A 27987-nucleotide genomic window follows, 5' to 3' on the forward strand; every position below is an offset into this window, starting at 1 on the left:
CCTGAGAGATACCAGAGCACACCACCAATGTTTTCATTTCCCAATGATGGGCTAAGCCCAGACCAGGAGCAGCTCAGCCACCATGCTAACCCTTTGGGATGCAGGATATCTTGGACAAGAACAGATGGGTCTCCAGCCCAAAGGAGGACAGTCAGCTTCCTTTTTCCTGAGGCTATATTGGTGTTGGGTGTGAGTCTGGCCTGAGAGGACACAGGGTTCTTCTACGGCAGTGCTCCACTGAAGGTGGCAATAGGTAAACACAGGAGAGAATGAAACTCGGAGGGGTCCTGGGAAGGCAAAGAGGATCTTCTCAGTGCAAAAAGATCACTGTCCCTGGGTTTGTAGCATACAGAGATCTCACACCTGCAGGGGAACAAAAAGAAACCAAGTTATAAGTAAGGTGTGTGGCTGAGAATCACGGTCCTCAGGTGCAGCAGAAATATCTACAAAGAGGAATCAGTGAAGTCTTTAATAGGACTGGAGTCTGAGTGCTGAGAGTTTACGTCTTTAAGCTGGCTCAAACTGGGACCGACAGCAGAATCATAGAATCATAGACTCGTTTAGGTTGGAAAAGACCTTTAAGATCATCCAGTCCAACCATTAACCTAACACTACCAAGTCCACCACTAAACCAATTAAGGGTAGAGTACCAATTTCACATTTCCTGGCTTAGTGGCTGGATTATTTTTTAGTGAAAGTAAAAACTAGGAATCATTAAGGTTGGAAAGGACCTCTAAGATCATCAGTCCAACCATCAACCCAACACCACCATGCCTACTAAACCATGTCCCAAAGTGCCACGTCTACACGTTTTTTGAACACTTCCAGGGATGGTGACTCCACCACCTCTCTGGGCAGCCCGTTCCAATGCCTGACCACTCTTTCTGTGAAGAAATTTTTCCTAATATCCAACCTAAACCTCCCCTGGTGCAGCTTGAGCCCATTTCCTCTCGTCCTATCGCTAACTACTTGGGAGAAGAGACCAACACCCACCTTGCTACAACCTCCTTTCAGGTAGTTGTAGAGAGCGATAAGGTCTCCCCTCAGCCTCCTCTTCTCCAGACTAAGCATTCCTAAAGAGTAATTTCTCAAACTAATTAGGGAAAATGAGAACTTTTTCATCCCCCAAGTTTTGGGGAGAGGGAAGTAGCTCCTTTTCCATTTCGTGCATTGAACTCTCCCACTAGCCCCTTGAGTTGCACAACAAACAGGTTAAGTAAAACACTCCTCTTTAGGGTTATTTAAGAAATAAGATCCAAAATCTTTTTTCCATTGGAGGCAGTATAACCTTGCAGAGTTCTGCTCTCTCTGAGGGAGAAATTAAAATGCTTGCACATTTTTAAGACCCATGGATCAACTGCTTTGATCTCTTTGTGCTCATGGAAGTACGTTGTCTACAGTGAGTTTTCAAATTCCATCACCCGCGGATGCAGCTTCGTGCCCTGGGGACATGACTGATGGACGAACAGTCAAATGAATAATTCTTGCTCTAACCCAGTCTCTCCCATGAAGATCACGTGTTCCTTCTGCAATGGGTATGCCAAAGATGGTGGAAAACCCAAATGAGGTTTAGAAGTTGAAGGCTCTGCTCACATGCCCAGTGGTCTCCAAATACCTCATTTATGTTGCATAGCTTTCCTCTGGCTTATGACTGATCTTGCTGAAACAGCTGTCTTTAGAGTTGAACAGTTGACTGTGGACCACCCTTTAGACTGTGGCAGTCATGAAGGTAAACTACTGCTGGGATCTGATCAGGACCATCCATCCCATCTGAGCTCAGCTGCACTATAGAGCTTGGAGCTATGTCACCCAGCTTGGGCATCTGGCATAGATCCACCATGGTGCTCAGGACCTTTTCCCCCTGGTGACCACCCACACTTCATGGATAAGTCCTTACACACAGGATGCATCATCCCAGGAGGGCTGATTGCAGTGGGTAGCTGGCCACATTGCAGTTCCTACCTGGTTACACTCTGCAGGATCTTCTGCTCATCCTGGTCCAGGCACACAGCAAAGGAGGAATGGACACCGATAATCTGGACCTTGTCTACTTTTATCTGGGACACGCTGATCTGCTGATAGAAAGAATCTGAGTGAGGGAGCTGCCAGGCTCAGTGCATTCCCCTGTGCAGGGAAGGGGAGCAGGGTTGCTGGGCACCCCTAAGGCAGGCCTGGTGGCCAACAGCAAATGGATCCCCCAAGGAGCTACTGTCTCCTGCCCTGCTTCCCTTCCAGCTGAGTCAGGCTGACCTCCTGTTACCAAATGTAAAAGCACCATGATTTGAGTTACCTGATTGAAACTTTTTTTGGATTTGGAGTTTTGCCTTTTCACCACCTCTGTCATGGTTAGGTTGAGACACTCTGTCTTTGAGGCTGTAACAAAAGAAAACTGTTACCACTTGGGGCTTCTGGGCCACTGGTGGGAACCCAAGTGGTCCCTCCACCCCTCAAAGCATCCCAGAGCCAGTGGCTCTCAACAGGACCCCACCATTGGGGGAAATGCAGTAACAGTTCTAGCTTTACTTCCCTCATGCTAACCCACATGGAAAGAAAGCGACCAGAAACACAGAGGTAAATGTCCTCTGCAATTTCCAACTGCTTTCCAAACATAGCAGAAAAGGACAATTAACTATCTTAGGGTCAAAACAGGAGAAAGTACATTGCCCCATCATCATGAGGAAATTCTAGCTCTCCCAGCTTGGCCTTTCTTGCAGTCCACCTAGAGACGCTTTTTTGTGTCTGGAATTACAGTGACATCCTGTGGTCAAACTGCTGAATGTGAAAACCAACAGACAAGGGTTTCTCTTGGAAGGAAGGGTATTCATGAAGGAGAAGCTTCTCCCCAACGTGGAACTGAGGACACCCCCTGAAGCAAACCCACAGCACTGGTAGTGCAAGTAAATGTCCTGAACTAGCGCAGAAACACCCAACTCAAAATATATAGAGGAGGTGTGAAATTAATTCCTGCTGGTTTTTTTCCAGGGTTGTCTGCATGGCTTCATGGATGGGGTAGCAACAGGTGGGACAGGAGGGATAGAGGTTTAGGTTGAGCTCTGTGGGGCATCTAGGAGCTGTCTCCTATTTGGTAGGTCACCTGTTTGGCCTGACTACTCCGCTCACAAACCACACATCTGCCAGACACAAAGCACATGAGGAAAGAGGAACTAAAAACCCCTCAGTTTACTCAAAACTGGATGTCTGATTGCCAAAACAGCAGTTCTTAAGCAAGAATGAACAGGTATTGCTTCTAAATACACACAGACAGACTAAAAGTCTTGCTGCTTTTGAAAGGCTCAAAGCCTTATTAATACCTCATCAGAAACCTGATTAGAAAAAAAAAAAAACAAACTATGAAGCAAAACCATGTGGCAGCCAGCTATCTCTGAGCTACAGGAAGGAAACCAGGCTGAAGCACCAGCTTAACGAGAGCCTGCTGAAAGCTGGCTGCAAGGCATGGGTGCTGCAGACAGCAGGACAAGCACCCTTTCCATTGGTCCTACTTCACTTAACAACAGTTTTACCTCTCTCCTTCTCCTTACTAAACAAATGTTGTTCTGGAAAGCACCACTCTTCAGTGATCATCCTGCTTTTTAGACCATCCCAGCCCAATCCCTAATGGCCATCCCATTTCCCTGGCTGGAAGCTTTAGGAAAATGGGAAATCAAATGCCTTTCGTCCCTGATGTGGTGCTAAGGACAGCCAAGGACTACAGTATGCCCCAGGGAACACCAGGCACCTTCCACATATCCTCTCCTGCATTCACACATCTCTGCTTTGTTCCAGCTAGAAGATCCACACTGTCCTCTTGCTCTACCCGTCCCTCCTGTTCCTCCCTACGCAAAGCCACAAAGACCACCTCTACCCACCTAGTTCTTCATACTTCTTGCAGGCTTTGCTAAGGTTGACGGATGTGCAGACCTTCTCAACATCATTCCAGTGACTTCTTCCACTGATGGCTGTCTGCAGAGACCAACCAAAGCCTGTGAGATGCCACGCTCCAGGCTGATGTTACCCTGCCTCCCACCCCTAACCATCTGGCTGGACTAGCTCAGATCTGGGTTTACCTGGAGCTGCACAGACAAAGTTTGAGTAGGCATTAAAATTCATTTAACTTTGGATTTACAAAAATTGCCCAGGCTTAACACTAAATAACTGCAAAGGAACCAAACAAAATAGGAGGACTGCTGTGACCAGCAGAAGATTACTTCCTGGAAGCAAAGTCCACCACATTAAAGTGGCATTGAGTACCTATCCATTTACGGAAACTCGCTGCACATTCCCTATTTTAGTGGGCTGTACAGGAGTGGAAAGCCACCCCGAATTAGCCAGTAAGTAGACAATCAGCTTGAGTTAGGCTCATCTAGGCTTGGATTCAGGCTCCTCCAGCAGACTGTCAGCATTTTCCTCTCAGCCCCCAGCTGAGAGACATGTTTGCCCACCACTGAAGTGGTTTTCTGCCCCATTTGTCTTTGTGCAAGTCCCGTGCACTCACCTTGCTATAGGCGATCTGTAGTGTTAGTGGGATTGCTTCTCTGTCTCCATCTATGCCCAGCCTTTTGCTGCCTGGACCTGCACAAAACAGGAAGCAAATGTCACACAGTGGCCTTTTATTCTCATTTTTCAGTTGGCTACTGATACAGCAGCACACTCAGTACCTACAGAAAGGGAAAAAAAAATGGTTTGCTGAACACAGCTGTGGAGCAAAAAGGCAAAAAGAAAAGGTGGCTTAAAAGCTGCCAGAACACAATTAATCCAGTGCAAAAAACTGAACACAAAGCACAACAAGCAGCTCTGCAAAACTGAAAGCAGTGCTGGCTAAGCCGGTGCAGAGGGGTCAGTGCTCCAGGGAAAACACAAAGCAATAAATGGTCACATTGCTAACCCAGCTCCTGTTTTTCTGGGCATATTTGTGCCCACATTAAATGAGCCTTGAAATACTGTGCCCAACACTTACTAACTTTTTTTCCCCCTGGATAATTTTTTGCAGATGTTAAGTGGTATGCTGCCAGACAACCAAAGCAGGGCGGGGGGGGTGGGGGGTTGGTGGGGCGGGGAGTGAATCAAAGTCGGAAAGGATTGGTGGTTTCATGAGTTACTGGGAAGTGGTCTTGGCCAAGCCTGTACCTTGGGGGAGTGGGGTGGTGACACTTCATATGGTGGATATTTTATGAGCTCTGTTTAGAAAGACAAGGCAAGATCACAGAAAAGCAATTGGTTAAAAAAAATTAAGCAACGTGTTTAAATGCAGTATTGCTGGTTGGCCATGAGATGTCTCTGCAAGCTGCACCGCACCAGACAGAATGTTGTCCTTGGTACCTGGGAGAGAGCTGGAGACCACGATGCAGGCAGATGCTTCTGCCATTGGTTCTTGTTTCTAATAATTTTATAAAGTCCTAGTGTAAAAGCTCATGAATCTCCCTTGCAGGAAGGCTCCAAGCACAAGCATGAATCTTGCTTTGCCCAGTAAACTAAGGAAATGGAAAGAGGGTTTTTATAAATTACACTCCTGGACAAAGCGCAAACAACACAAAGCAGCAAAAAGAAAAGATGAAGAACTGCACTTGGCCAGGTGCTGATAGGCTTGAAGCTGTGTTACGTTTTAGAGTTAGCAGCAGTAAAAACAAGGCATTGCCACAGCTTTGGTCCTAAAGACGAATGCAAGAACTATGATGCTTCACTTCCAAATTTGTGAAAAGCTGTCTGGATCTTTGCTCACAATGCAGCCTGGGCTCACACACCTCTTGCAGCCCACACACCCTCCAGCCTCTCTTTCCATTTATCTCCCATCCCAGCGGTTTACAGACCTCCACCCCGAGGCTGCGGGTGCAGAGGCAGCTACAGACCTGATGCCTTGATGGCCCGTGTGGCTGCCGAGTGGCCCAGCTCAAGGGAATGGATGAAGACTTCAGTCATCTTTTCTCCCCCAATGAAGGTGAGCTGCCAGGGGGAGAAGAGGGAAGATGTGGTGGTGAGGAGACCCAGCCAACACCAGGCAACATTCACCCCCTCACTCCTTTCTGCAGGAAACAGGTCAGTTTGGGAAAATCCTTTCATGTTTTCAAAATACACCTTTCAACAACTGCCTTGGGTGACACTTGCCTTTAGCTGTACTTCTGACTGTTTTAACAGACCACCAGCAAGTAAAATAACCCAAAAACCTGACTTTCACTTAAAGAAAACTCCCCAACCCACTGGAAAGAAAACCCACAATGAGCCTAACAGCACGGTCTGGGCATCGCTTTGGGTGACAAAAATCCCTGAACAACAGCAACTCTGCTTGCCACAGCCCCACTGCAGCCGGTCCCATGCTACCACACCAAAGCGGTCATTGCAGCTGTGCATTCAACGTTCTCCACCACCTCTGCCCTGTGCAGACAGCAGGGCATGGAAAACAAGGTTCATGGAGGGGCTTGGTTTGGAAAGCAGAGCACTGGAGGGACTTCCAGTGATGTAAATAACCTGTCAGCACTGACAGGAGTCACTTTGTGTCATGGGGAAAGGTATTTGGATAGAAACTGCTCGTGTAACTTAAGGATTGTCTGGGCAGGACCTGCATGTTCTCAACCCCTGAGCCAGGAGCATCAGCCAAAGCACCATGGGCACCCAGGGAATAAGAGGAGACTGAGCTCTGCCTCACCAGCACATGGTGGCTGTGCCATACCCCCATCCACTTCACAGGCAGATGCCGAGTTGGTGGCACAGGCAGAAGACCTCCCTTTCACCCTTGCCAAGACGGAGCTGAGCCCCTTTGCCTACCTCTGTCTGGTATAGCTGCAGCAGGACAGGGCGCGTGGCAAAGCGGCAATAGTAGAGGATCATGTCAGCCAGGATGGGCAGCTGCTCCTGGGAGTCCTCCTGGGGCTCAGCCTCTGGCTTGGCAGACTGAAATGAGAAAATAAGTCACAAGGCTGATGGGGTGCATGGTACGCACAGCCCAGTGCCAAGAACTGCCCATCCCACCCTGCTAGGGACAGAAACCCTCCTCCTGACCACCCATCTCCAGCCTGTGTCCATGTAGCACAGCCTGTTGTACAGGATCATGGTGGCCCAGTGCTAAGCAGAAGCTCTCTGCTCAGCTGCCCTTTACCTCAGGGAAGGGGACGCCAAGCCCTGCCAGCTGGCACGCACATACCTGACACAGGACGTCCATGGGTAGGTTCATCAGCCCAAGAACGTTGCGCTCGTACCATGGGTCCAACATGCCGATGTAGTGGGAGATGTCGTTGGTGCTGCTCTCCATCCCAGCCAAGGTGGGATCCTGAAACTGGACACACAGGGGTCACACCCAGGGCCCCCCCAGGCTCCTCACCCCATGCTTGGGGCTGGTGGGAAGAGACACCAACGCTCCTCTCAGCCTGCCCTGCCAGCCTCCTCACACGCTGCTCTCAGGGCCAAGCAGAGCAGCAGTGGCACTGCAAGCCCCACGGTGAGCAGGACACCTACCGCCTGTGCTGAGGCCCGGAGCTGCGGGTCCCCCAGCGATGGGGAGGGATGCATCAGCAGGGTGGAAGAAGCCAAGCAGCTCCTCTTCACAGGGACATAGAAAAACTGCAGCTTGAAGTACCTTGTCAGTGAGGGGCAGGTGCTCTCCTTGAGCCTAGGAGAAGGTAGGAGAGGACTGGGTGAGCCAAGCCCTCTAGCGTGTTCCAGCAGGGCCAGGTACCTGTAGCTGGGTTCCCCACACCACCTGGCTCACCTGAGGTTGCTGTAGGCTCGGGCCACTTTCCCCGAGATGCGGTCAGAGCCAAAGACCACGACACGCAGTGTGGACACCTTGGTGTCCTCATCGTAGCTGAGGAAGGGCCGTCGGTGGAGTCTGAGGTGCTGTGGGGCAAGTGGGGCCGGCAGCCGCTGGCTTAGGACGTGCTGTGGCAGCGAGTGAGCACGCCGGGAGCGTGCTGGGATACGGTGCTTGGCCTGGGGTGTGCACAGGCTCTCGGCCCGGCGCAGAGGCAGCGAGAGCGAGCCCATGTCTGGGCAGTCCTTCAGGTCTCTCCTCAGGACCAGCTGGCTTTTGCTCTTGAACAGTTTGTAGATCTTGTTGGTCAGCGTGTGTCTGTATTTGTGGTGGGTCTTCTCTACCTTCAGCTCCGGCCTCCCCACCATGTCCAGGGAGCTCTCGTCGCTGTCCTCTGCGTACCCGCTGTCCATGCAGTCCTTCAGGCTAGAGACGAACGACTTCAGGGACTTTCTGGAGACCACCGTCAGCTCCGAGATGGAGTCCTTGGAGGTGGTGAAGAGGGACACTCGCGAGGGCTTAGATCCCTCTTCTGACAGTGTGGAGTACACAGAGTCTTTGGAAATGGAGCAGATGGGGGAAAGCAGCGAGTCCCGTTCGGGGCAACAGCCATCGGTTTCCACCTCCTCCTCCTCCTCTTCGTCCTCCTCCTCGTTCTCCAAGGCCATGGGCTCGACAACGCTACACTCTTTGCTGAGGACATCATTGAGGACATCTGAGAGGCAACCAAAGGGAGAATGGGTCTGGTACAGGATCCAGCACAGCCACTGGAAATGTGATGACCCCAGACAACAACACTACTACAGCGTGGCCAACGCTCTCTTTGATGCTGCACGGTTTCAAACAAGGAGCTGAAAACCTCCTCCTGAAAGTTTTTAGATCGCCATAAGGTGCTCAGATGCAATAGCAAAACAAAACGTGTTTCTCTCATTGAGGTCACATTCTGTTTGGGTTCTCGAAAGGCAAACACCAGCTGGGGTTTTGCTTTCTTCCTACACAGATTTCACAACGTGCCCATCTCTGATCCAGGTTTAATCAGAGGGCAGGAGGAAAGCAAGGTATTTTAATAATCAAACTCCAAATCACCCTACTGTGGGTGGCCTCCCAGCAAGGCTAGACTCGCTGCAAAGCCCAAGCCAGAGCTCTGGTCTGGCTTGCTGGGGCCAGCGGGCAACAAACACTAAATCTTCATGGGAACAGAAAACGTCTTCCAGGAATGGGGAAGATGGAGTGACCAGCTCAGCAGAAGGAGAAGCTGCTGTTTCCCCTGCGAAACTGCTGCGGCCAGGCTGAGAGCGTGGCAAAGGCACTCACTCCTCGGCCATCCCTGCTGCGGGTCAGGGAGGAGCTGTAACATCCAAGGGGTCTCAACCCCACAAAGCCCTGGCATCTCAGTGCAGTCAGGCTCTTCCAGCAACAATTATTTCCAGGGCCCAAGCAAGGTTTACTCCTTGCAGAGGTGCTTTCTACCAAACAAGGCCTCTGTCCTACCAATAGCCCCATGGACAAGGGTGTGATGAATCTGTTCCAGCTTAATGCAAGGCACAACTTTGCCCAGGAGATCAAGCTCTGCATGATTTGTCTCCAGCAACATGTTTTGTGGCCACCAGTGCCTCGTGCCCACAGCTCGGATGAGGGCTTTGCTCCAGATCACAACAGGCATCGTGCCCAAGCTGACGCCCATGTCCTCTCCTGTCCAGGCAACACTGGAGCCCACTGTGTTATCTCTCCCATCACCATGAACAATTTGTTGCCAGCTCTTTCAGACTCCGGCCACAGTTTGTGCCACACATCCAGCTGCACATGGCAGTGCCAGCGGAGCTAAAATGCTGCTCAGCCACCCCTGCAATGGGGAGCAGAGGGCTACAGTCTCACTAGGGGGGACGGGGGAACCCCTCTGCTTACCAAAGTTATCCTGATCCCAGCTGTAAGTGTAGCAGCGAGCAGCAGGGATGGGGATGGTGTGGAGCTTGCGGGGCTGAGCCTCACCTGGGAAGAGAGGAGGGAGAGAAGTTAGTTTGTAGAGAACCCCAATACTGCTCCTGACAGCTCTCGTGGCTAGCGGGAGATGTCGCCTGCCCCATGGACATGTTTTGGGCAGCCCAGGTCATGCAGAGCACCGATGCTGCTGACATTATCCCTGTGAAGTCACATGCAATTGGGACAAGGCAATAGTTCTCACCTCTGAGAGCCATCAGATATCACTGTTGACATTGTATTCTGATTTAATGTTTTCATCTCACCCACAAAGGCTGGAGAATTTTTTTGTTGTTGTTGCTGTTTTAATGAAAGATGAGAAACAATTTCTGGCTCATTGCGTGGTTATGAAAAGGGACCTGGGTTGGTGGTTTTTTTGTTGTAGTTGTTGTGCTAGGTTGAAACTTTGTGCAAAAGAGGTTTCGCACTTCAAAGGGCTGTCTCCCAGCTCCTGCAGCGCAGAGGAGCTCGTTGCCACTGCAGGGTGCTAAGCAAGTAGAAAACCCTGGAGGAAAGAGGGGCTTGGGGGGCCTTTCTCACCCGCAATGGCAGGAAAGGATGCAGCCCCAGCGATGTCCCGCAGTACGGACTGCAGCCGCTCCCGGGCCAGGACAGGGTCGCTGCTGGCAGCTGCAATCTCCTGTGCATCAGCAGCGCTGGCGTAGATCTCTGAGAGCTCTTCCAGTGTCTTGGACTGGGGGGAGCAAAGCCAAGATAAGACATCAAGGGGGGTCCCTCCACAGAGGCAATGCATAGGTCTTTGGGGAAGGTCACTAACTATACACCACTGGCCAAATCTCTCTCCCTCCTCTACCTCCTACCCCCTTCAAATCCCCCCAAATATCTGCAAAGAAAAAAAAAAAAAGTGTTTGAACAACCTAAGGGGTTTTCTTCACAAGTTTCTGCCCCCGCCAAACACCAAAGCAAAGTGTTTCTCTGGTCAAACAAACACATTCGCTGCATTTCAAATCCAGCGGCTCTTCCTCTCTCAACTGAGGGATGGGAAAAGGAGTAAAAGGCGAATTTCCCCCCCTGCCACACTTCACAAAACAGAAGTGTAGACCTCAGGTCTAACCTGAGAAGAGAAGGGAAAAACATGTATTTTTCCTACAAGAAGTGTTGTCAAAACTTTTTTTTTCTTTTGTCAATCAAATATTATTTTGGTCAGGAAATCTGCCAGCCAACTGCATGAAACTGCTCCCAACGGCATCATGGCATCACTGAAGTCGAAGCTCTCTGAGCCTACCTTCAGGAGGTGGTGCAGGCTCTCCAGGTCACAGCGGGTGCCGAAGTTGGCCTGGTAGAGGTGCTCAAGGAGCACGATGAGCGTGGCGCGCTGCGGGTGGTCGCTGGCGCTCAGCTTCTCGGCGATGGAGAGGAACTCACTCTGCACCTCGGAGCGGTTGAGCAGCAGCACCGTCCTGGGGACAAGGGGACAGCGGTGAGTCTGGGCTGCCAGGCTCGGACGCTGGTGGCTCATGACACTCTTGGACAAGTGCACGCTAGATGGCAGAGTCCTCTCACACAAGTCACAGCTGGAGCGTCTCGGGTCTGTGCAGGGGTGCCAGACCGTGCTGCAGTGCCAGCCAGGGGCAGGGAGCAGGTAACAGGTGAGCACCCTCCATCCTGCCCCATGGTGCATCGCTGGCACCATCTCTCCTGCCACATCTGCAATATCACCAGTCCAATAATTGTTCAGCCAGCCCAGACAGGGCTCCAGCCCAGCAGCCAGTTGTCCGAACTGGACATCCAGCACATGCGATGAAACAGAGGGAGTAGAAAAAGAGAGGCTCCCCCAGAACATCTTCCCCCTGGAAGGTGCAGGTCAGAGCATCACTTCTGGGCTTTAAGGAGCAGAGACGCATCCTTCAGCTGCATTTTTGGTCTGGACCACAAAATAAACATCCACAGGCTTTGGACTCCCAAACCTGCAGTCCAGAGAGCATGTAGGCATGTGCTTACATTCATTCATGAGAGCAGTCCACCTCACTGAGCAAAAATGCATCTAAATTAAGGGTATGCTCTGGCGTGCTTGGTTCTAGAAAGCTCAGGCAATGGGCGCAAGCTTTCAGTAAGCCCAAGGTTCAGCTTGTGTACAACTTTGTGCCAGTTTTTCAGGGCTTTTTATGCAAATACAGCCATCATGCCATAAGTCATCAGTGGTTGCACTTGCACCAGTATAAGCACGTAGAGCAGCGGAGCTGTACTGGGAAAGCAACACGGCAGCACCGGTGCAGCTGGGTGGGATACAGGTGCAGATCCAGAGCTGCACAGCATGAGTGGGCAAGCCAGAACAGCAGGACACCCCTCCTGCACAGAGTGGAGGCAGCTGTGCACAAAGGACTGTCCCTGGGGCTGGGGCTGGCACTGCAGCCAGGAAGGGTACACACCACCCGGGCTCATTTTCCTATTTACAAATTAGGTTCCCTGGCTGGAGGAAAGGTTCAGACCTCGAATAAAGTGCAAAGTCTGACTACGCTCAGAGCTGCAAGGCTTTCTTTAATTGTTGCACGGGGACACTTCTGTCCCCCCTTGGGCTGGTGGCTCACAAACACAGATTAAAGTGCCTGCTGGCTGTTCTCCAGCCTGTGCCAAGATCAGCAGCTTCCTGCAGAGGAGACTTTGCCTCCCTCGTCTGTTTTCACCCAGATCTGCAGCCATACAGTAAGCAGGGCTGCAGGATAACCAACATGGGGAGCCCACAGACCCTGACCCATGGCTGTGGAAATGTCACAGCCACTTTCCTTGTCCTTTGCCACAGCTCAGCCCAGCTATCCAGCTCTTCTCCTTGGCACCCGCCGCTACACCTTTGAGATGCTGCTTGCTGCAGCCGCACTGCTGCTCAAGCAGCGTGGGATAGTGGGGTTGCTACAGAGACAGACGCCAGCAGCACCCACGACCACACTTACACGGTGGAGCTCTGATAGTTCTTCACAGGCAGCCCCTGCTCCGTCCTCACCAGCCTCTGGAAGGAGATTCCTGGGGGAGAGAGCAGAGGACAGGAGACATGGCACCACCGCAGACCACTCTGCTTCAGGAGTACGTTGACTTTGCCTCCTAATGTGGTCCTGACCTGGCTGAGCTGCAGCCTGGAGTGGGCATGGCAGCACCAGAAGTCCTTATGGGGACAAGGCACCATGCAAGGGGACCAGCCCAGGAGCAAGGGAGCCTTGGGACGGAAAGGGTGAAAGCCCAAGGGGATGGGAATGCAACCAGAGGATGGGAAGCGAGAGCTGCTCTATCCACAGTCCCTTCTGCCCCGCTGCTGATGTGGGATCCGTTTTGAATTGCACAGGTGATATTTAGCAGCTTCTGCCACTTGCTTTATCCCCCTCCAGGCCCTGGATCTCACTTATGGACAGCAGATCCCTGCCACCTTCCCTCCTGCAGACATGGAGCCCAGCCTGGCTTCAGCAGAAGCGAGTTGGCCCGAGCAGTCCATGTTCCTGGATGCCTCCCTGGGACCAACCCCAGGATGCCATCAGGAACCCCAACCAGGCAATGTTCAATGGACCTGGACTAGGTGGCAACAGCAAAGCCTGTGTCACTCCCAAAAGGCAGAAGGACTAGGGTACATCTTGGGAAAGATCTTATGGTGGCAACAAGATCCAGCACCCTTATTACTGCAGGCAGCCATATTCCAACCCCAGCTGCTGCTCAGCAGCCAAGAAGCAGCACCCACAGGGGGCCCAGCACAGGCACCCCAATTACAGCAGTGTTCACCCCTCTTACAGAGACATCAGCCTCAGTTTGCAGATAAAAGCTATTGCATTCTCGGCAAATATTGACAGCAGCTTGTTCTCAGTTAATATTTACCCTCATCTCAATAAAAAACTTGTGCTTCAGCCTCACAGCAGGTCACGGAGGCGATGCAACAAGCGTATAAGGTCCTGGCCAGCTTACCAGCAGAGGACACGTTTTCGCTGTTCTTGGCTCCAGCTGGGGGGAGAGGCCCCCAGCCCCAGCAGGCCAACACCTCTCACATAGCATCTTTTGGCAGGGGTGGGGGAATCTCATATGCTTGTAGGAGGGGAAAAAGCTTTTGGACCAAAGTCCCCAGCTCACAGAGCCCCGGGTGCTGGTGATGGTGGTGATGGCACAAGAGCAGGATGTAGCAAACCGCCCCCGGCACTGGGGCTTTCCCAGGGGTCTGTAAAACATGGTTTGCTACTGGCATCACAGCAATAAACGACCAGGAAGGAGCTGGGGAAGTCCACGACTGCAGCAGCATAGGACAAGTGTCCCCACATCTGTGCTGGCCCTGCAGCTCTGAGCTGGAGGCTGGACACAGCACAACAGCCCAGCCAGACCTTGCCTGGTGGCCATGGCCATTTATGCTGGTGAAGCCTTGAGCTGGAGGTAAATCAGCCAGCCCAGTGCCAACACTGCATAGGGTTTGGGGTTTTTTTTGTTTGGTTGGTTGGTTTTTTTAATCTTTTTGTTCTTTGAAAGCATCTTTCATCCCATCTGCACCTACAAGCTCCCATCTCCACAGGACGTTGCTGCCGTGACGGAGACCCTGCGTTTCACATCCCTGTCAGGGCTCTCCAAAGTAGCTGCCTGGTTTGAGGAAGGGAGGAAAGCATCCCCAGCCTCAGCTACAGCCCACGTACCCATCTGAGGCCTCCCAAGTCCCGCTTAGAGCCGGTCTTGCTGCCACGGCCCTGCGCAGGATTAAACAAGGGCTGAAATCTGCTCCGTGTGATAACAGCTCTCCATAAACCACCAAATGACAGGGAGATTAGGAGAAATGGCCTTTTAGAAATAATTGGAAGAGCTGCTCCATTGGGAACAACAGGACATCTATAAGGAGCCCTTAATTAAGAGGAGCGCTGCTGCTGCCAATAGATGTGCCCAAAGCCGCATCACAAGGTAGTGTCTCAGCTGTAAAGAAATTGCCAGGGAGTCCCTCAGCCCTATGGAAATCTCCACGCAAGGGCAGGCTCAAAGGCTCCAGTCACCTTTGCCAATGAATGGACCCACTGTTATCACCCCAGTTACATCACCGAGCATCTCAAACTGAGCATCTCAAACAAAGCCCAGGGCTGGGCGGGAGCAGCAGCACGTGCTTTGCCATGGAAAAGAGCCCTCAGACTGAAAGAAAGCCAGGAAATAGTTACATGTTTTGCTAATTCACACTGGTTCACAACTGAGAGTCCCTGGGATGTTCCCACCACATTGCATGCAAGGCAGCCACCAAAAACACAACCCCACCATCCATCCTGCCTGCTCCTCCAGAGGAATCTGGTCTCGCCCTGTGCTGGACCACCAGGGAAAATCATCGAGAGGATGGAGGGCAGAGGTCCTTGCCTCCTGAAAAAGCTGAGGTGTGGGATGCACAAGGTAAATGTGGACACCACACTCAGGGGATTCATGAAGCAAGTGGGGCATGAGACAGCAACACCAAGAAAGTCTTGGGAGCAAACACAAGGCAGTCTCAGCAGCGGGTGTTTTGGGGGAAGCTAGCAGCATACGAAAACCCCGTGGCGGGGCAGGAGCACTTACCAGGGGCCTTGAGCTCGTCGCCGATGAAGGTGAGAAGCTCACGGAAGATGTTGCAGTAGGGCACAGGCCAGGTCAGGAAGCTGTGGTATATGCTGGCAGCTTTCAGGAGCAGGTTGGAGCCCGGTGGGAAGTGGGGAGCCTGCAGGGGATGGGGAGACCCAATTAGAAGGGGTGCAAGGACAGGGGCCTCGAGCACTGCATAAAATCTCGAGGGTTTAGGCTGCAAGTGGGAGGAGGAGAAATGGATTGGAGCAGCGGTTCACCCTGTGACACCCCATCCTCTCCCAAGGAAGGGTCAAAGAATGCCCACTGGGCACAGCTCTGCACCTTCCCAACCTTCCGGCTGTAGCTTACATGCCAAAGCCTATATATAAATTTCTCTTTAACAACCGCAGATCCATACAGATGAATCGCATTACAGCCTGTGCTTTTGCAAGATCTGGCAGCAATGATTTCCTTGGGATAATGATGCATTGTGCTAATAATAATAATAAAAAAAGTATTTCCTGTGAAGGCTCCACTCCTTCTTTTCATTAGCATTGCCTATATATTTTGCTCAAGTATAAAGGGTAATGAAAAAATTTGCCTTCTCTGCACTGAGATATTGTCCGTCTCCCTTTCTGACTAGCCCATCTTTAAATAAAAAGATTAAAAACATTGAAGCTCCTTTTTTTCATCTCTCAGCTCGTGCAATGGTTGCCTGGTCTTGATCCCTGTAGATTCATACAGGATCTTTTTTTGAGATGAACTGATGAAAGCAGACCGTGATGTTTCAGACGAAAGTCACCCCAATTTCAGTGACTGTTCTGCGTGGCTCCACGGGACCCTGGACCCTGTGCTCCCTGCGGGCTGGGATCAAGCTATGTGCAGCAGCCTTGGGACTTACATACAGGACCGCATAGTAGAAAAGCAGAGCCAGGGGCGTTACGAGGTCATAGTCGCACTTCTCCTGCACCTATAGGAAACAGCCCGAGGGCAGAAGGATGAGCTGGGCTGCTCGCCACGAGTGTTACCCGAGAGCATCCTTGAAGGTGCCAGAAGACTCCCCAACAGCGCAGCCAAGTGCCCAACCCGCACCATCACATCACCATCCCCAGCAGATTCCCTTGTCTCCATGGGAAAACAACCCCTAAAGCCCCAGTAACCCACACCAATGAGACACGCAGATCAGCACAGACTGCCACTCTGCCTTTACTCTCGAGAAGCAGGATTTGGCCAAGCTCCCAGCCCTCCGATGCTCCTGATCCTTGCAGTTGCGTGAATTTCTATGAAAGTGCCTCAAAAGCAGGCAGTTTGGAGAGGCAAGCAGGCAGCCCAGCCTCTGCAAGCGGCTTGCAAAGCTCAGCAGCACAGTGCAAACCGTGTATTTTTGTCCCAGCCTTTGCCAGTAAATAGCCGGCAGAATTATTTCACCGAGGGACATAGTGATGGCTCAAGCATACATTTGCAGACACTGTCTCCCCTTTTCTATGAACACACCATAAAGTGCAATAATTCCTGACATAAACCCTAATGTAATAAAACACTATCTGCAACTAAATCAATTTAGCCTCTTAAAAAAAAAAAATCAACAAAAAAAAAAGATTAAACCAAATTGTACTAATCTTAACTTGTACCTGCTCCACAGCCTGGCAGCTAAACAGCCTTTCTTTCCCAAAAAATGAAAGGCAGCATTTACCCCATCACATGAATCCCAGTGCTGAGGATTTAGGAAACACATCACCATTTCCTGCCACATCAAGGGATTCCTCTGAGGTCTTCCCGTCCGCAGCCCAGCGTGACCCTGCTTGACTGATGATGCCTTGAGCTTCTCCGGCACATGACAGAACTGTGGCAGGCCAATTGATCAGCCCCACTGCCATTTTGCCTCCCCACTGTGCTTGACCTGACTGTCACCTGACAGGCTGCTACATGGAGCAAACCCTGCCCATGGTCCCCAGCGTCCCAGCTCCACTCCTGGCCCTGCAGGAAGCCTGGCAGAGCTGCAGCAAAGTTTCCATCAAAAACAACAGGAAACTTTCAGCTTGCTCTGACTTGGACTAGCAGCTCCCAACTTACGCTGGGGGGAGGTCTGGGGAAGGCTGGCTCCATCTGCGCAGCCCTGCGACTGAGGCTGCCCCTGCATGGCGCCGAGCAGCGCTTTGGGAAATCAAACCCCTTCCCCATGGATCTGCAGTGCTGCCTGAAGAGCAGGTATTGGAGCTGGGGTTTTCCCTCGCAGTTCCCACGTGCTGAAAGGCAGCAGGATACAGAGCTGCTCCCATCAGCGTTTTGGACCTGCTGACCCAGCATCACCCGCCCCCGAGCTCCAGTGCTCCAGCAATACCTTAGCACAACCCAAAATCACCCGCTGAGCTCTGCAAAACTCCACTTTGGGCAAGCCCTGGAGCTGACGCCATCTCAAAGCCCACAGCCCTCCCCGGTAGCCCCCCGACTCACCTCTTTGGCTTTGCCAAGGATCTTCTCCACAAGAATGAGGTAGTTCCCGGCATCTCGGCTCACCAGCTCCTGCAGGCTCCAACAGTTCAGGCACAACCCGGCTGCGGGGGAGACAGAGCTGCCGTCATGCACAGCCCCATTCAAGAAGGTCACAGGAGGGACGAACAATGGGAAAGGGTCAGGGTAAAGGTGTTTGCCGCCTGTGTCAGATCACGGCAGAGGAAAAACAACCTCGCACCCTCATTCCGGACAGATCTAATCTTGCCAAGTGGTGCTTATCTCAGCGGCACCACTTTGTACCCGAGCACCTTAGTGCTCTCGCTCACCCAGCTCAATGCACTCAGCTGGGTTGGATGCCTCTCCCCACGGCAGGCCGGGTAGCTGACATGCCTGTGCTGCCACGTGCCCACTGCAGAGGCCAGAGGGATGTGCATAGCATAGGTGTATTCCCACCTCCAGTCTGCCTGAGCACAGAAAACCCACTAGGTGCAGCCCCTTGCCCTGCTGCCCCAGGCTCAAGCACCCCAGATGCAGTATCCCAACTATAAACTCACTCAAACCCTGCAACATTCAGCTCCCCATTAGGCAACACATCCAACCCCCTCCAGGTGCATCACACCTGAGGGAAGACACTGCATCCCCCCGACCAGCTTCCGCACAGCCTGGAGGTGCACCACCACATCAGCATCGCAGCAGTCAGAGCTCGTATCAGCATCATTGTTAAGCCTGCCCTGTATTTATTCCATCTCTTAGCACCTTCAAGTTTTTATTAATGTATTAAAACCCCACCAGGAAATTTCCCAGATACTGAGAGAGGAGAATTGCCATGCAAACGGATGGAGGGTCCTTCTCCCTGGTTAACTGAAACCCCCCTGGCTTCCATCCCCAGACATCTGCCTCTCACTGCTGGGACCCAACTGCTGACAATGGCCCAAGGTGTTTCCCGAGGCCGTCACTTTTCTTGGCAGTCAGGGCCACCTCCCAGATGGTCTTAGAGGAAATGATCTGAGTGAAGGCTGCCGGGCGCCTCCATTCATCCTGGCCCTGCATCCCGGGGAAGGAGACGGCGCTCACCGGCTCCAGACTGGGATCTGCAGACCAAGGAGGGAGTAGCACCTCCTCCTCCTCCTCCTCCTCTTCCTCCCAGGGACCCAGGCACCGCACACAGTCCGGTGGAGAAAAGTTATAGGGAAATTTCAAACAAACAACCAAACAAATATCTGAGAAAGGTCCATGTTTGCATCTCCCTCATCCCACATTGCCATGATTTTATCACCAGGAATGGACACAGTGTAGGCATCACACAGCTCAGCCACAGCCTATGGCACAGTTCAGGGGGTACTGGCACTGGGGCTCTTCCAAGCTCAGTCCAAAAGCAAAACCAAGAGAGAAAGAGAGCATCTCTCACTGCAGGGAAGTGGGGCTAACAATCAGAGAGGAAAAATAAATATAAATCCAGCCACTCTTCATTCACATGGTCTATTAAGTGGCACAGAAACATAACAAACACCAACCCACGCGTGTTGGCTGTCACGTTGAAGCTAACAAGGAAGAAGCAATGCTGTGAGCTGGCAAGGGGACAGTGGTATTCAACACAAATCTACAGGTCATGCTGTCTGTCCCTCAAATGTTATTCCCAGCTGCAGAGGCTACAAATTCATCAAACATACACAAGATATGTACATGCCATAAAAATACCTTTACACACCTTCTAGGTGTTAAACAGGATGAATGTAAACCGGGGAAGAGCTATGCCATGGCCCAGCTGGGAGAAGGCCGATGCCAAGACAAGCAAAACTAGTGCTCAGGTTGCAAAAACAGCCTTCACTTGACCCCGCCATGGACAAGCATTTGCTCACCAGGACACACCCTATTTCTGTGGCTTTATGCCTAACTTTTAGCTGGACAAAACAGGGCAGTAGCCTTCCCCCACGGGAAAGCTCCCCCGCTGCCATGCAACTTTTCACTTTCAATGAATCAACGTTTTCCAGCAGAGAAAGATCCTGCTGGAAAGTTTCCAAGGAGCTCAGATGCACTTGCTGTTAATTACAGTTACAAATTTTAATTTGCCTCCAGTACTGCCAGCATCATACTGGGTTTGCTGACACCCAGAGCACAACCTTAGATGTGATATCTTGTCAGTGAGGGCACAGCCACAGCGACCTGGTAATTCAGCGATGCTCCAGTTTTCCCTTGAGCCACTTTCATAAGTCAGTGCAATGGCACAAAGCCATGGCTCTGCCTAGGAGGACTGCAGAAGATTGCTCAAATAAATCAGTGTTGTCCCAGAGTGCAGCACCCTCCAGGGAAAGCCCCAACACCTGTGACATAGTCAAGAAAGCAACTGGCCCAGCAGAAGTGGTCAGAGCTGCTGGGAGCTTTGCTGACCTCAGCAAGAAGCAGCTGGGCTTGTGGTGCCTTGAAACAACCCATCCTGCTTCAGCCGGGAGGATTATTTCACCTGAGAGAGCCCGGCCAGGCTTTGCCCTGGGCAGCTGCAGCGGGACCGCGTGGGGCAGGATCCGTGAGAGCAGCGGAGCTGAGCTCCATCGGGGTGCATTACCAGACGAAGAGAACGCTGCATACTGCGTGAGCGTAACCACAAATACAAATAGCCCAGCAAGACTCAGGCTCTTTCCTTCCTCTCACTTCTAGCGAGGGAGAAGGAAATTGCGGCGGCAGCAGCTTGCTGCGTTATTCTGTGCTGAATGGGGCAGAGGGAGAGGCGCTGGGCTGCTTCCCTGGGGAGGAGCTGGGGCAAACCTGCTGTTAATGGGCTGGGGGGACAGGCAGGTAGCAGGGACAAGGGCAGGGCTCGAGGGAAGCGTCTTACAAATATAATTTAGACCCGAGGTCTTCTGACGCATTTTTGGGTCTCCTACAGTAACTGTGAGCTGAAGCACAAGGATGCAGCCAGGTATATTTGAATAACATCCCTATAAGCAGAATTTCTGTTTAACTCATGGCCATGGCAAGGCACTGGGATTACCCTGGGATTAAGCCAAATGGTGCAGGGAGGCAGTAGGCTGCCAGGGTCTGAGCTTCTAAATTTGGCAAAGACACACCAAAACAGCTGCGTCCTTGCTAAAAATAGTCTCAAGCACAAAATGCAGCTCAGAACTCCTGGACACAATAAACAAGGAGCACGTGGCAAACTGAAGTGTCCGGCACCTCCAGGCATCAGTCAGGACAGAGGATCCAGACCTGGGTAGGAATTCCCTTCCCTCTGCACACAGTCCAGGTCATGAGCATCCACTTTCCAACCACTGGGAGCAGAGTTAGTCCCTGCAGCCATATCCCCTGTATCCTGACTAAAAAGGTTATTCGGGCATGGAGGGTGATTCTCCTAATGTGGACAGGTCAGGAATAAAAGCCCCAGGTGACATTAAAAGCAGAAAGGAGCCACCCACCTGCAAGTGCCCTCTCCGTCCCTCTGCAGATGTCCCACATCTGCCTGGGACACAGCTGGGTGCTGTGGTAGCACCCGGGGAGTTTTATGAACTGCAGAGCAGCACTTGGTTTATTCCCAGGCCAGGGAGAGGCTGCAGCCAGGTGAGAAACCAGCTCCAGAAAGTTTTCTTTGCAGCCAACACCTCCATCTCAGTGCACCCGAGCAGACGCTCCACTGCTGGTTTGCTGCAATGGTGAATCATGCCACCACACTGGGTCAGGCCACAAATCACAGGGACAACTTGGCAGCAGTGTTTTACAACGGGTCTGAGCACAAAGTCCAAACTGGGTTCATTCCACTGTGCCAGGCATGCTCAAAACCAGCAGTGCCAGACCACACCAGGCACCCTCCCTGTCCCAGCGTGGACAAGGGTAGGATGCGCACCGAGGGCATGCAGAAAGCTTGAACCAGGCTTTCTCCTGGACTTTGCACTTGCTCTTTAATTCCCCAAAAAACCCCATTTCTCACTATGAGACGCAAGGGAGGGCCCAAATCTGCATAGAGCGCACAGCTTGGGGATGCCCTGGGATGCCCCCCAAGGCAAGTGGCAGAATTCTTCCTGCTATCACTGCAAGCAGGAGCTGTGCTCCCCATTACCCCCTCTCTATTGAGTTATGTAAGCACTGAAAAGTCCTGTATTGGTGGAGAAACACTTCACCTCACTCACCTAAAACCGTATCAAGGCAGGGTTTGCAGAGCTCAGGCAGGTGCCTCTTGGCTGAGGGAATTGGGAAGTAAAAATCACACACACAAACTGCTCAACGCCTTAGAGGAGAGCGGTCCACGCAGGAGCTGTGGGGCGATCTCCGGATCTGGAGGTGCAGGCAGCACAAACTAGAACTTCACCTTCCAGCCTCTAAATGCTATGAATTTGTCACAAGAGGCACCAGAGACCTCCCAGCAGGGCAGTGGGAAGCCCCACAGCTAAAAAAACTGCTTACATCCACCCTGCCCTCAAGCTCATCCATCCAGTTTTGCTCTACTAAAACAGCAACCCAGCACTATTTATTTTTTCTTTATACATAGAGAATGAGTCAGATTTATCTGCCAGTAACACAGGCAGTCCAGAGCACATCATGGCCCTAGCTGCGGGACGCTGGGGCTGCGACACATGGAGCTGCAGCAGAAGCAGGACTAAGCTTTACTTATCCCAGCATCCTACACAGCACACTTAGACTGAGCCCAGCATAACGCATACCCAAAGAAAAATCTCCCTTTGGGAGAGCAAAGCCTCCAAGCAGGGACCTAGCGCTGGGCAGAGGCTGCACCAAGACCCCTGCACCAGGAGGGAGCTTGGGCGCAGTGCATGCTCTTGCTTTGATCGCTATCGGCGCCGATGAAGATGCCAGCAGTGTGCTGGGAGCCGGGTGGCAGCGGGCCCGTGGGCGGCCTCGGAAGGATGAGGCTTCGCGATTTCTTTTCTGAGAAGTGCACCGAGACGTCCTCCTCCCAGAGCGGCTCCTTCCTGACCTCAGTGGTTGACATTTCCCCTCCACCACTCTTCATATGGGGCAACTGTCAAGTCGGAAAAAAAGAAATAAAACAGAAATACCACATGCCCAAGCTGCCATCGCCCACAGCGCTCGGGCTGGGCATCGGCTCCCAGTGCCGTCAGAGGTGACACGGATGGAGGGGTGAAAAGCAGATGTCTCCGTTTCCTCCCTCCCCCAGACCTGCTCCCACCATTTCCACTACGCCCTCACCAGAATAAGGTAGTTTTCTCCAAGGGACTGCCCAGAGGAAGGGCCGACTCACAGCAGTTTGTAAGCAGGGGGGTTAGAGGTGCCTGAAGCACAGGGGACAGCAGAGCCCCACAGTCACAGCATCCTCTTGGGATGCATCCCGCACCGCACAGGAGTCCAACCTGCAGCTCCCGTTTCCAAGCAGCTGCTTAGAGCCCCCTGAGCAGGGCACAGCAGCACCTCCCAGGGCTGGAGCCACCCCAGCACTTCCACCCAACCTGGGCAGTGATTTCAGCAAGAAAACCCACCACAAACCTGGAGAAATCAGTTCAAAGGTTAAAACTTGCAAGGTTTAGTAACCAGCACACCTTAATTGTGCACTTAGAGCTGGAAGTATTTCAGACATTGCATTTCGCTACTTAGTGACTAAGCTGGAGGATCCCCACACCAGACTTCTGTTCATTCCCCATGAGGGTATTTAGATGACTGCAATCAAGCAGGATCTTAAGCTTTCTTTTGTTAGAGCTGAGCAGACTGAACTGCCTGGGCATCATGTAAGACGTATCATTGAAGACTCCTCTCCTCCTCTGGCTCACCGGTGGCTTTCATCCATCCTCCCTCACCAGCATCCTTCGTCCTCTCCGACTTGTGTGCAGCCCCATGGCAGAGACAGAACAGCTCCTTCCCATCCCTGTGACCTTTCAGGCAATGGGCTGCTCTACAGCCTCCCCAGCAGCTCCACATCCACTGCAATCCTCCAGCCCTTCTCACACCTCTGACTCCCCAGTACAGCATCCCCAGTGCTGCCAGCAGCCAGACCCAAGCCCAGCACTCTCCTTCACCAAAGGCTCCCTGTTTCACCGCTCACCAGCAAGAAGTAAAATATTTTTCTTCCTTTAGCACGCTCCGATTTGACTATCATCTCTCTCCAGCAACATGGAAGAAGGCAAACTCTCTGAAGAGGATCTCCAATAGGAAAAAGGAGGCTGTCTTTCCTAACACTTATTCTAACAGGGTTTTTTGTGAGTCAGAGACAATCAATTTTCATTTGGTTTGTCCAATAAACACTGCAGTTCAGGAAAGATTTTCTGTCTAGACCCCAGAGCTGACCACGGGCTCATCCAGAGTATAAATTTGTGATGACCAAAGCACTCACACTTCTCCTCTTTGCTGACTTCACAGACCTCAGCTATTCAGTCACTTATGCGGAGGGAAAACGATACATCGGAAGCAATTACTCACCCATTCTGGAGCAACCTCCTGTAAAATTATCATGTAAAAATAAAGCATTAAATAATTTAAAAGTGAACAAAATTCTTGCAAGGTCTCAGCCCAAAAAGCTGTGATGTGGTGCATGTGATTTTGGTGCACAGAAATGGTAAAAAAGAGGGGAAAGAAAATAAATTGAGAAACAGAAGTGATATAAGAAGTTAAAAATGAGAAAGGAGAAGGCTACTGCAGAGTTAAGAACAAGATGGAGGGATTCATTGACTATGAGGAACAGAGCCCTGCCATAAATAACAGCCTGGATCTGACACAGGACAGCAGTAATTAAACTGTCGCTTGTAACACGGGGAAGGCAGAAGAATGTGAAAACATTTTTGCTGGTTTTGAAAAGAAATAGGATAGCCTGTTAAGGGGTATAGGTATATCTGTACATTATGCTTTCCCTAAATCATGTACGTTACTGCAATAACAAAATACTTCCTACTCCAACTGCAAGGGGGCGAGATGTGAAACACCAACTTTTCAAAGCAAACATGTGAAAAACCAGCAGGGCTGGACAGCCCACATGGAACACCACTAAAGGCATGGTCAAGAAGCGCTGCCCCAGGGGTTGTCCAGAAGCAGCACCCTGGGGCCGGGGCACAGCAAAGCTATTAACACCACAGTCACCAATGACTGCGGAAACAGGGTTCGCCGGTCACGCTGAAGATTTCTGGCAACAGCACAAATGCTGTTGATGAAAGGGAACTTTCTGATACATAAAATGCCTGAGATTCTCTCAGGAATGCCAGGTCATTCTGCCAAGCCCCACAAAACCCACATGAAGAGGACTGAAAACCAGCAGGCGGAGAGATGGGGGAAAATCATTAGAAATGAGGAATCACTGAGCAGCACAGCTGCTTCCAACAGAGCCCACCACCACCCAACCTGTGTCCTGTACAGTCTTGTCTTTGCTAATGAGCCAGAAAAACTAAGCTGTTTTTTTAAAGGCTACCCTAACACAAACACCAGCGCTGAGGGGCTGGGATTAGAGAAGGGCAGAGTTTGTGAGTGACACAGGAATTGATTAATTATAATTACAGGAAGAGGTGAGTTACGCGGTGCACAATGAATTGCTTGGCGAGATGGACTCCTTTGGACATACACTGTAATGGTGCCAAATGTGAGGTCACGCTTCCAGCAACCAGGAATGTAGGTCACAATTCAGGGCCTGTTTCCCAGAACGTGGAGAGACCAAAAGGATCCAGAAGTCCTGGTCATAGCTGCGTGAACCGGGACCCAGGGTGATGCTACAGCATGGGGAGCTGGCGTCACTCCAGTAGGCATGAGGAAATGGGCATGGCAAGAGGGATTACTCCAGTATTTGGCACCATGTAGGATACAACTTGCATCTCTTTCTTGACTTATAGGTAAACGGAAAAGCACAGGCGGTTGAAAGAAGATCTGCACAGACAAAAGGAAACCTGGATTTGACAGCCCCCCAAATTCACTTCATTTCTTTCATCTGCAAAAGGATTCGGGAGTGATTTAATTGCAGCCTACAAGTGTGAGTATGAGGAAGACAGGTCAAAATTACTTTCAAAAGTTACTGCTTACCATTGCTGCTTTGCCCTCACCACCACCATCCCAAATCCCTTTGCAGCCCTCTGAACATGGCTCACATCTTTATGGCCACCACAGTATCTGATCTAGACTGAAATAAAGTCAATAACATTATCTCCACACTTGCTTCTGACAATGCAGCACAGATTACACCCGTAGGTTTTGAGGACCGTATGCATCAAAGCAAGGCAAGGCCAGCTCATCACACAAAGGAGCCTTTCCTCATGGTGAATGAAGACTCCTCCTCTTTCCAGCTCAAGCATGGACAACTGGCAAGGTGCATGGCTTCTGTGCTGAGCTTTACCTATGTAAGACCTAACATGACTTGTTCAGCTTCTTGGTACGTCTTCCTACTGCAACAAGAGGCTCAGGAAGACTGAAGATCCCACTTTTAGCTTTGAACACTGGAAGGGAGAAAAGGCCTCCGAGCCTCCAGTAGCACCAGCAGCTCCCTCTTACCAGGTAGGTCAGCAGATCATGCAGAGACAGAAGAACAGAAGAGTCTGACCCCATCGAGGCTGTCAGGTGTCAGGCTCATGGCCAACAAGCCCATGGTTAACAGGTCACCTACCAGCCCATCTGCTGGAGACAGCATCTCTGCTAAGCCCGTGTAGACACCTTTCCAGTGCATGGTAGATCCTGTCCTCTGTGCACGTGGTATGCTGCATTTTAATTCATCTCCTAAAGAAAGAGAAGGAAGAAAGTTAGTATACTGGGCTCTTAGTTAAATGTGAGGAAAAGAGCACTGCAACACTTCTACTGCAGCACAGACAAGATGCTCTTGGTGAAAGAGCACCCCGTTACTGCTTCCTGTCACCCATTCCAACCCCAAAGCCAGCGGTGCACCCCACGCTGTTAGCTGTCATCTTCCCTTCTGCTCCCCCAATCCCTCCCAATCATGGCAAAGAAAAGGAGGCGCACACATCCACAACTCAATCATGAGAGGCTGTGGGGCCAAGGCACCCTCCCCCTGACCTGCTGCAGGCATATCTGCCTTCTCACAACTTCCGTCTGCGGGACAGATCAAGTCTCATTCACGTGTTTGTGGCAAGGAGGTAATCTTGGGTTAGCCTCCATCAAAGATAACAGTGCAAGAGATTACAGCTGCAGCACCTTGCAATGGGGTCAATGGGAATCATAGAACAGCCCTGGAAGGAACAGGCTGGAAGGAATTTCAAAAGATTATCTGGTCCAACCTAGGAAAAGTGAGGGCAGAGCCCACGTTCCTACTCCTTGCATTAGGTATGGGTTGTCCTTGACAGCTCTAGTGTCCACTGGCGATGGTCACAAACCCACTCCCAAGTGCTAACCTTGTTCCAGCCAAGAAAGCCTCCTGTACTGTCACCTTGCTGCCACACAGCTAACATGAAGAAAAGGTCCACGTGCCCTTGTGGCAATGCAGGAAAATACAGAGAGGACCTCAGCCCCAACATCTGAAGACATTGTGAAACTGCGGATTGCATGCCTGGCTGCAACCTTCTCACAACACGGCTCTGTGCATCTTACCTCTCTTCCGCGGCTCAAGGTGCAAACCTAAACCTTGGGCTGGCAGAGACTGTGCTGGGGGGAGGAAGATTTTATCCCACTCAATGCATATGTATCTGTCTGGGACACCACGAAAATAAAAGCAACTTGCCCAGAAGGTTGACTTCTCAGATCTGCCCTGACCATGAGCAATCAAAGAGGTGCCGGGGCAGAGATTCTCTCCTCCCCATAGTGCCAGCCCTGACATCCAGAGGGACCCTGTGGCAGGCGCCTCCCCTCTCCCGACGCACAGAGAAGGATTCATCCCACAGACTCTTTGCCTCTTAGTTAGAAGCAACACAAACGCACAAAAAATAATCCAGGAATAAGAAATAAAACCTGCCAGTACTACAAAAAACACCTGCCAAGGAAGCCTTTGCTTTCTATCTCAGACAGCATGTTCCTTGTACCTATGTCACATGCTTGTGCAGTTCCCAACGCTACCCCAAAATGCTCAATTCTTTGCTTATTTGGATGTTTGTCACTCAGTATTCAATGGTGGCTGCACCCATTACAGCTCCCCACCTCCACCCTGGCAGAAGCAAAAGCTGCTGTGATCTCGGCAGAGGTTCCACCCAGTCCCCCCTATTTGGTGCACTCAGCATGGCCACCTCCACCCACACTTAATTCCTGGCAATTCCCCCAAAAGGGCTCAGTAAAGCCATGCCCGGCTGCTGGGGCTTCCCGAGAGCCAAGGGACCAGCGAGGCTGGCTCCAGCCCTGCTACTCGGTCCTTTCCTACACTGGAGAGGAGCCACCAATGGCTCCAAACAGGTGAAAGCAAACACACAACGAGGAACCACTGACCTGCCAAATGCAAGCTCTCTCCTTTACCCCAAAGA

General features: G+C 51.4%; 1 protein-coding gene across 1 annotated transcript; it reads right to left on the minus strand.

Moving 5' to 3' along the window:
* Positions 1-31: 31 nt before the first annotated feature.
* On the minus strand, positions 32-27987 carry PIK3R5 (phosphoinositide-3-kinase regulatory subunit 5). Its single transcript, XM_075719598.1, has 19 exons — positions 27953-27987; positions 26193-26302; positions 17660-17760; positions 16107-16175; positions 15221-15359; positions 12625-12694; positions 10962-11136; positions 10256-10409; positions 9644-9727; positions 7697-8453; positions 7444-7597; positions 7133-7258; positions 6757-6882; positions 5844-5937; positions 4493-4569; positions 3867-3960; positions 2291-2373; positions 1963-2072; positions 32-363 (listed from the first exon to the last, which is right to left on the minus strand). Exons 2-19 carry the CDS (start codon positions 26287-26289, stop codon positions 222-224), a joined length of 2652 nt encoding a protein of 883 aa, XP_075575713.1. The 5' UTR covers positions 26290-26302; positions 27953-27987; the 3' UTR covers positions 32-221.

The sequence above is a fragment of the Pelecanus crispus genome, chromosome 12 (assembly GCF_030463565.1).
Source record: "Pelecanus crispus isolate bPelCri1 chromosome 12, bPelCri1.pri, whole genome shotgun sequence".
In the NCBI taxonomy this organism is placed as follows: domain Eukaryota; kingdom Metazoa; phylum Chordata; class Aves; order Pelecaniformes; family Pelecanidae; genus Pelecanus; species Pelecanus crispus.

Excerpts from the sequence above, each read along its gene's own strand:
- PIK3R5 (XM_075719598.1), bottom strand. The coding sequence starts at position 26,289 with ATGCAGCATACCACGTGCACAGAGGACAGGATCTACCATGCACTGGAA. Across the intron at positions 9,728-10,255 it reads ATCCTTTCCTGCCATTGCGG|GTGAGGCTCAGCCCCGCAAG; the intron begins GTGAGAAAGGCC and ends CTCTCTTCCCAG. Across the intron at positions 3,961-4,492 it reads TACAGATCGCCTATAGCAAG|ACAGCCATCAGTGGAAGAAG; the intron begins GTGAGTGCACGG and ends TGGTCTCTGCAG.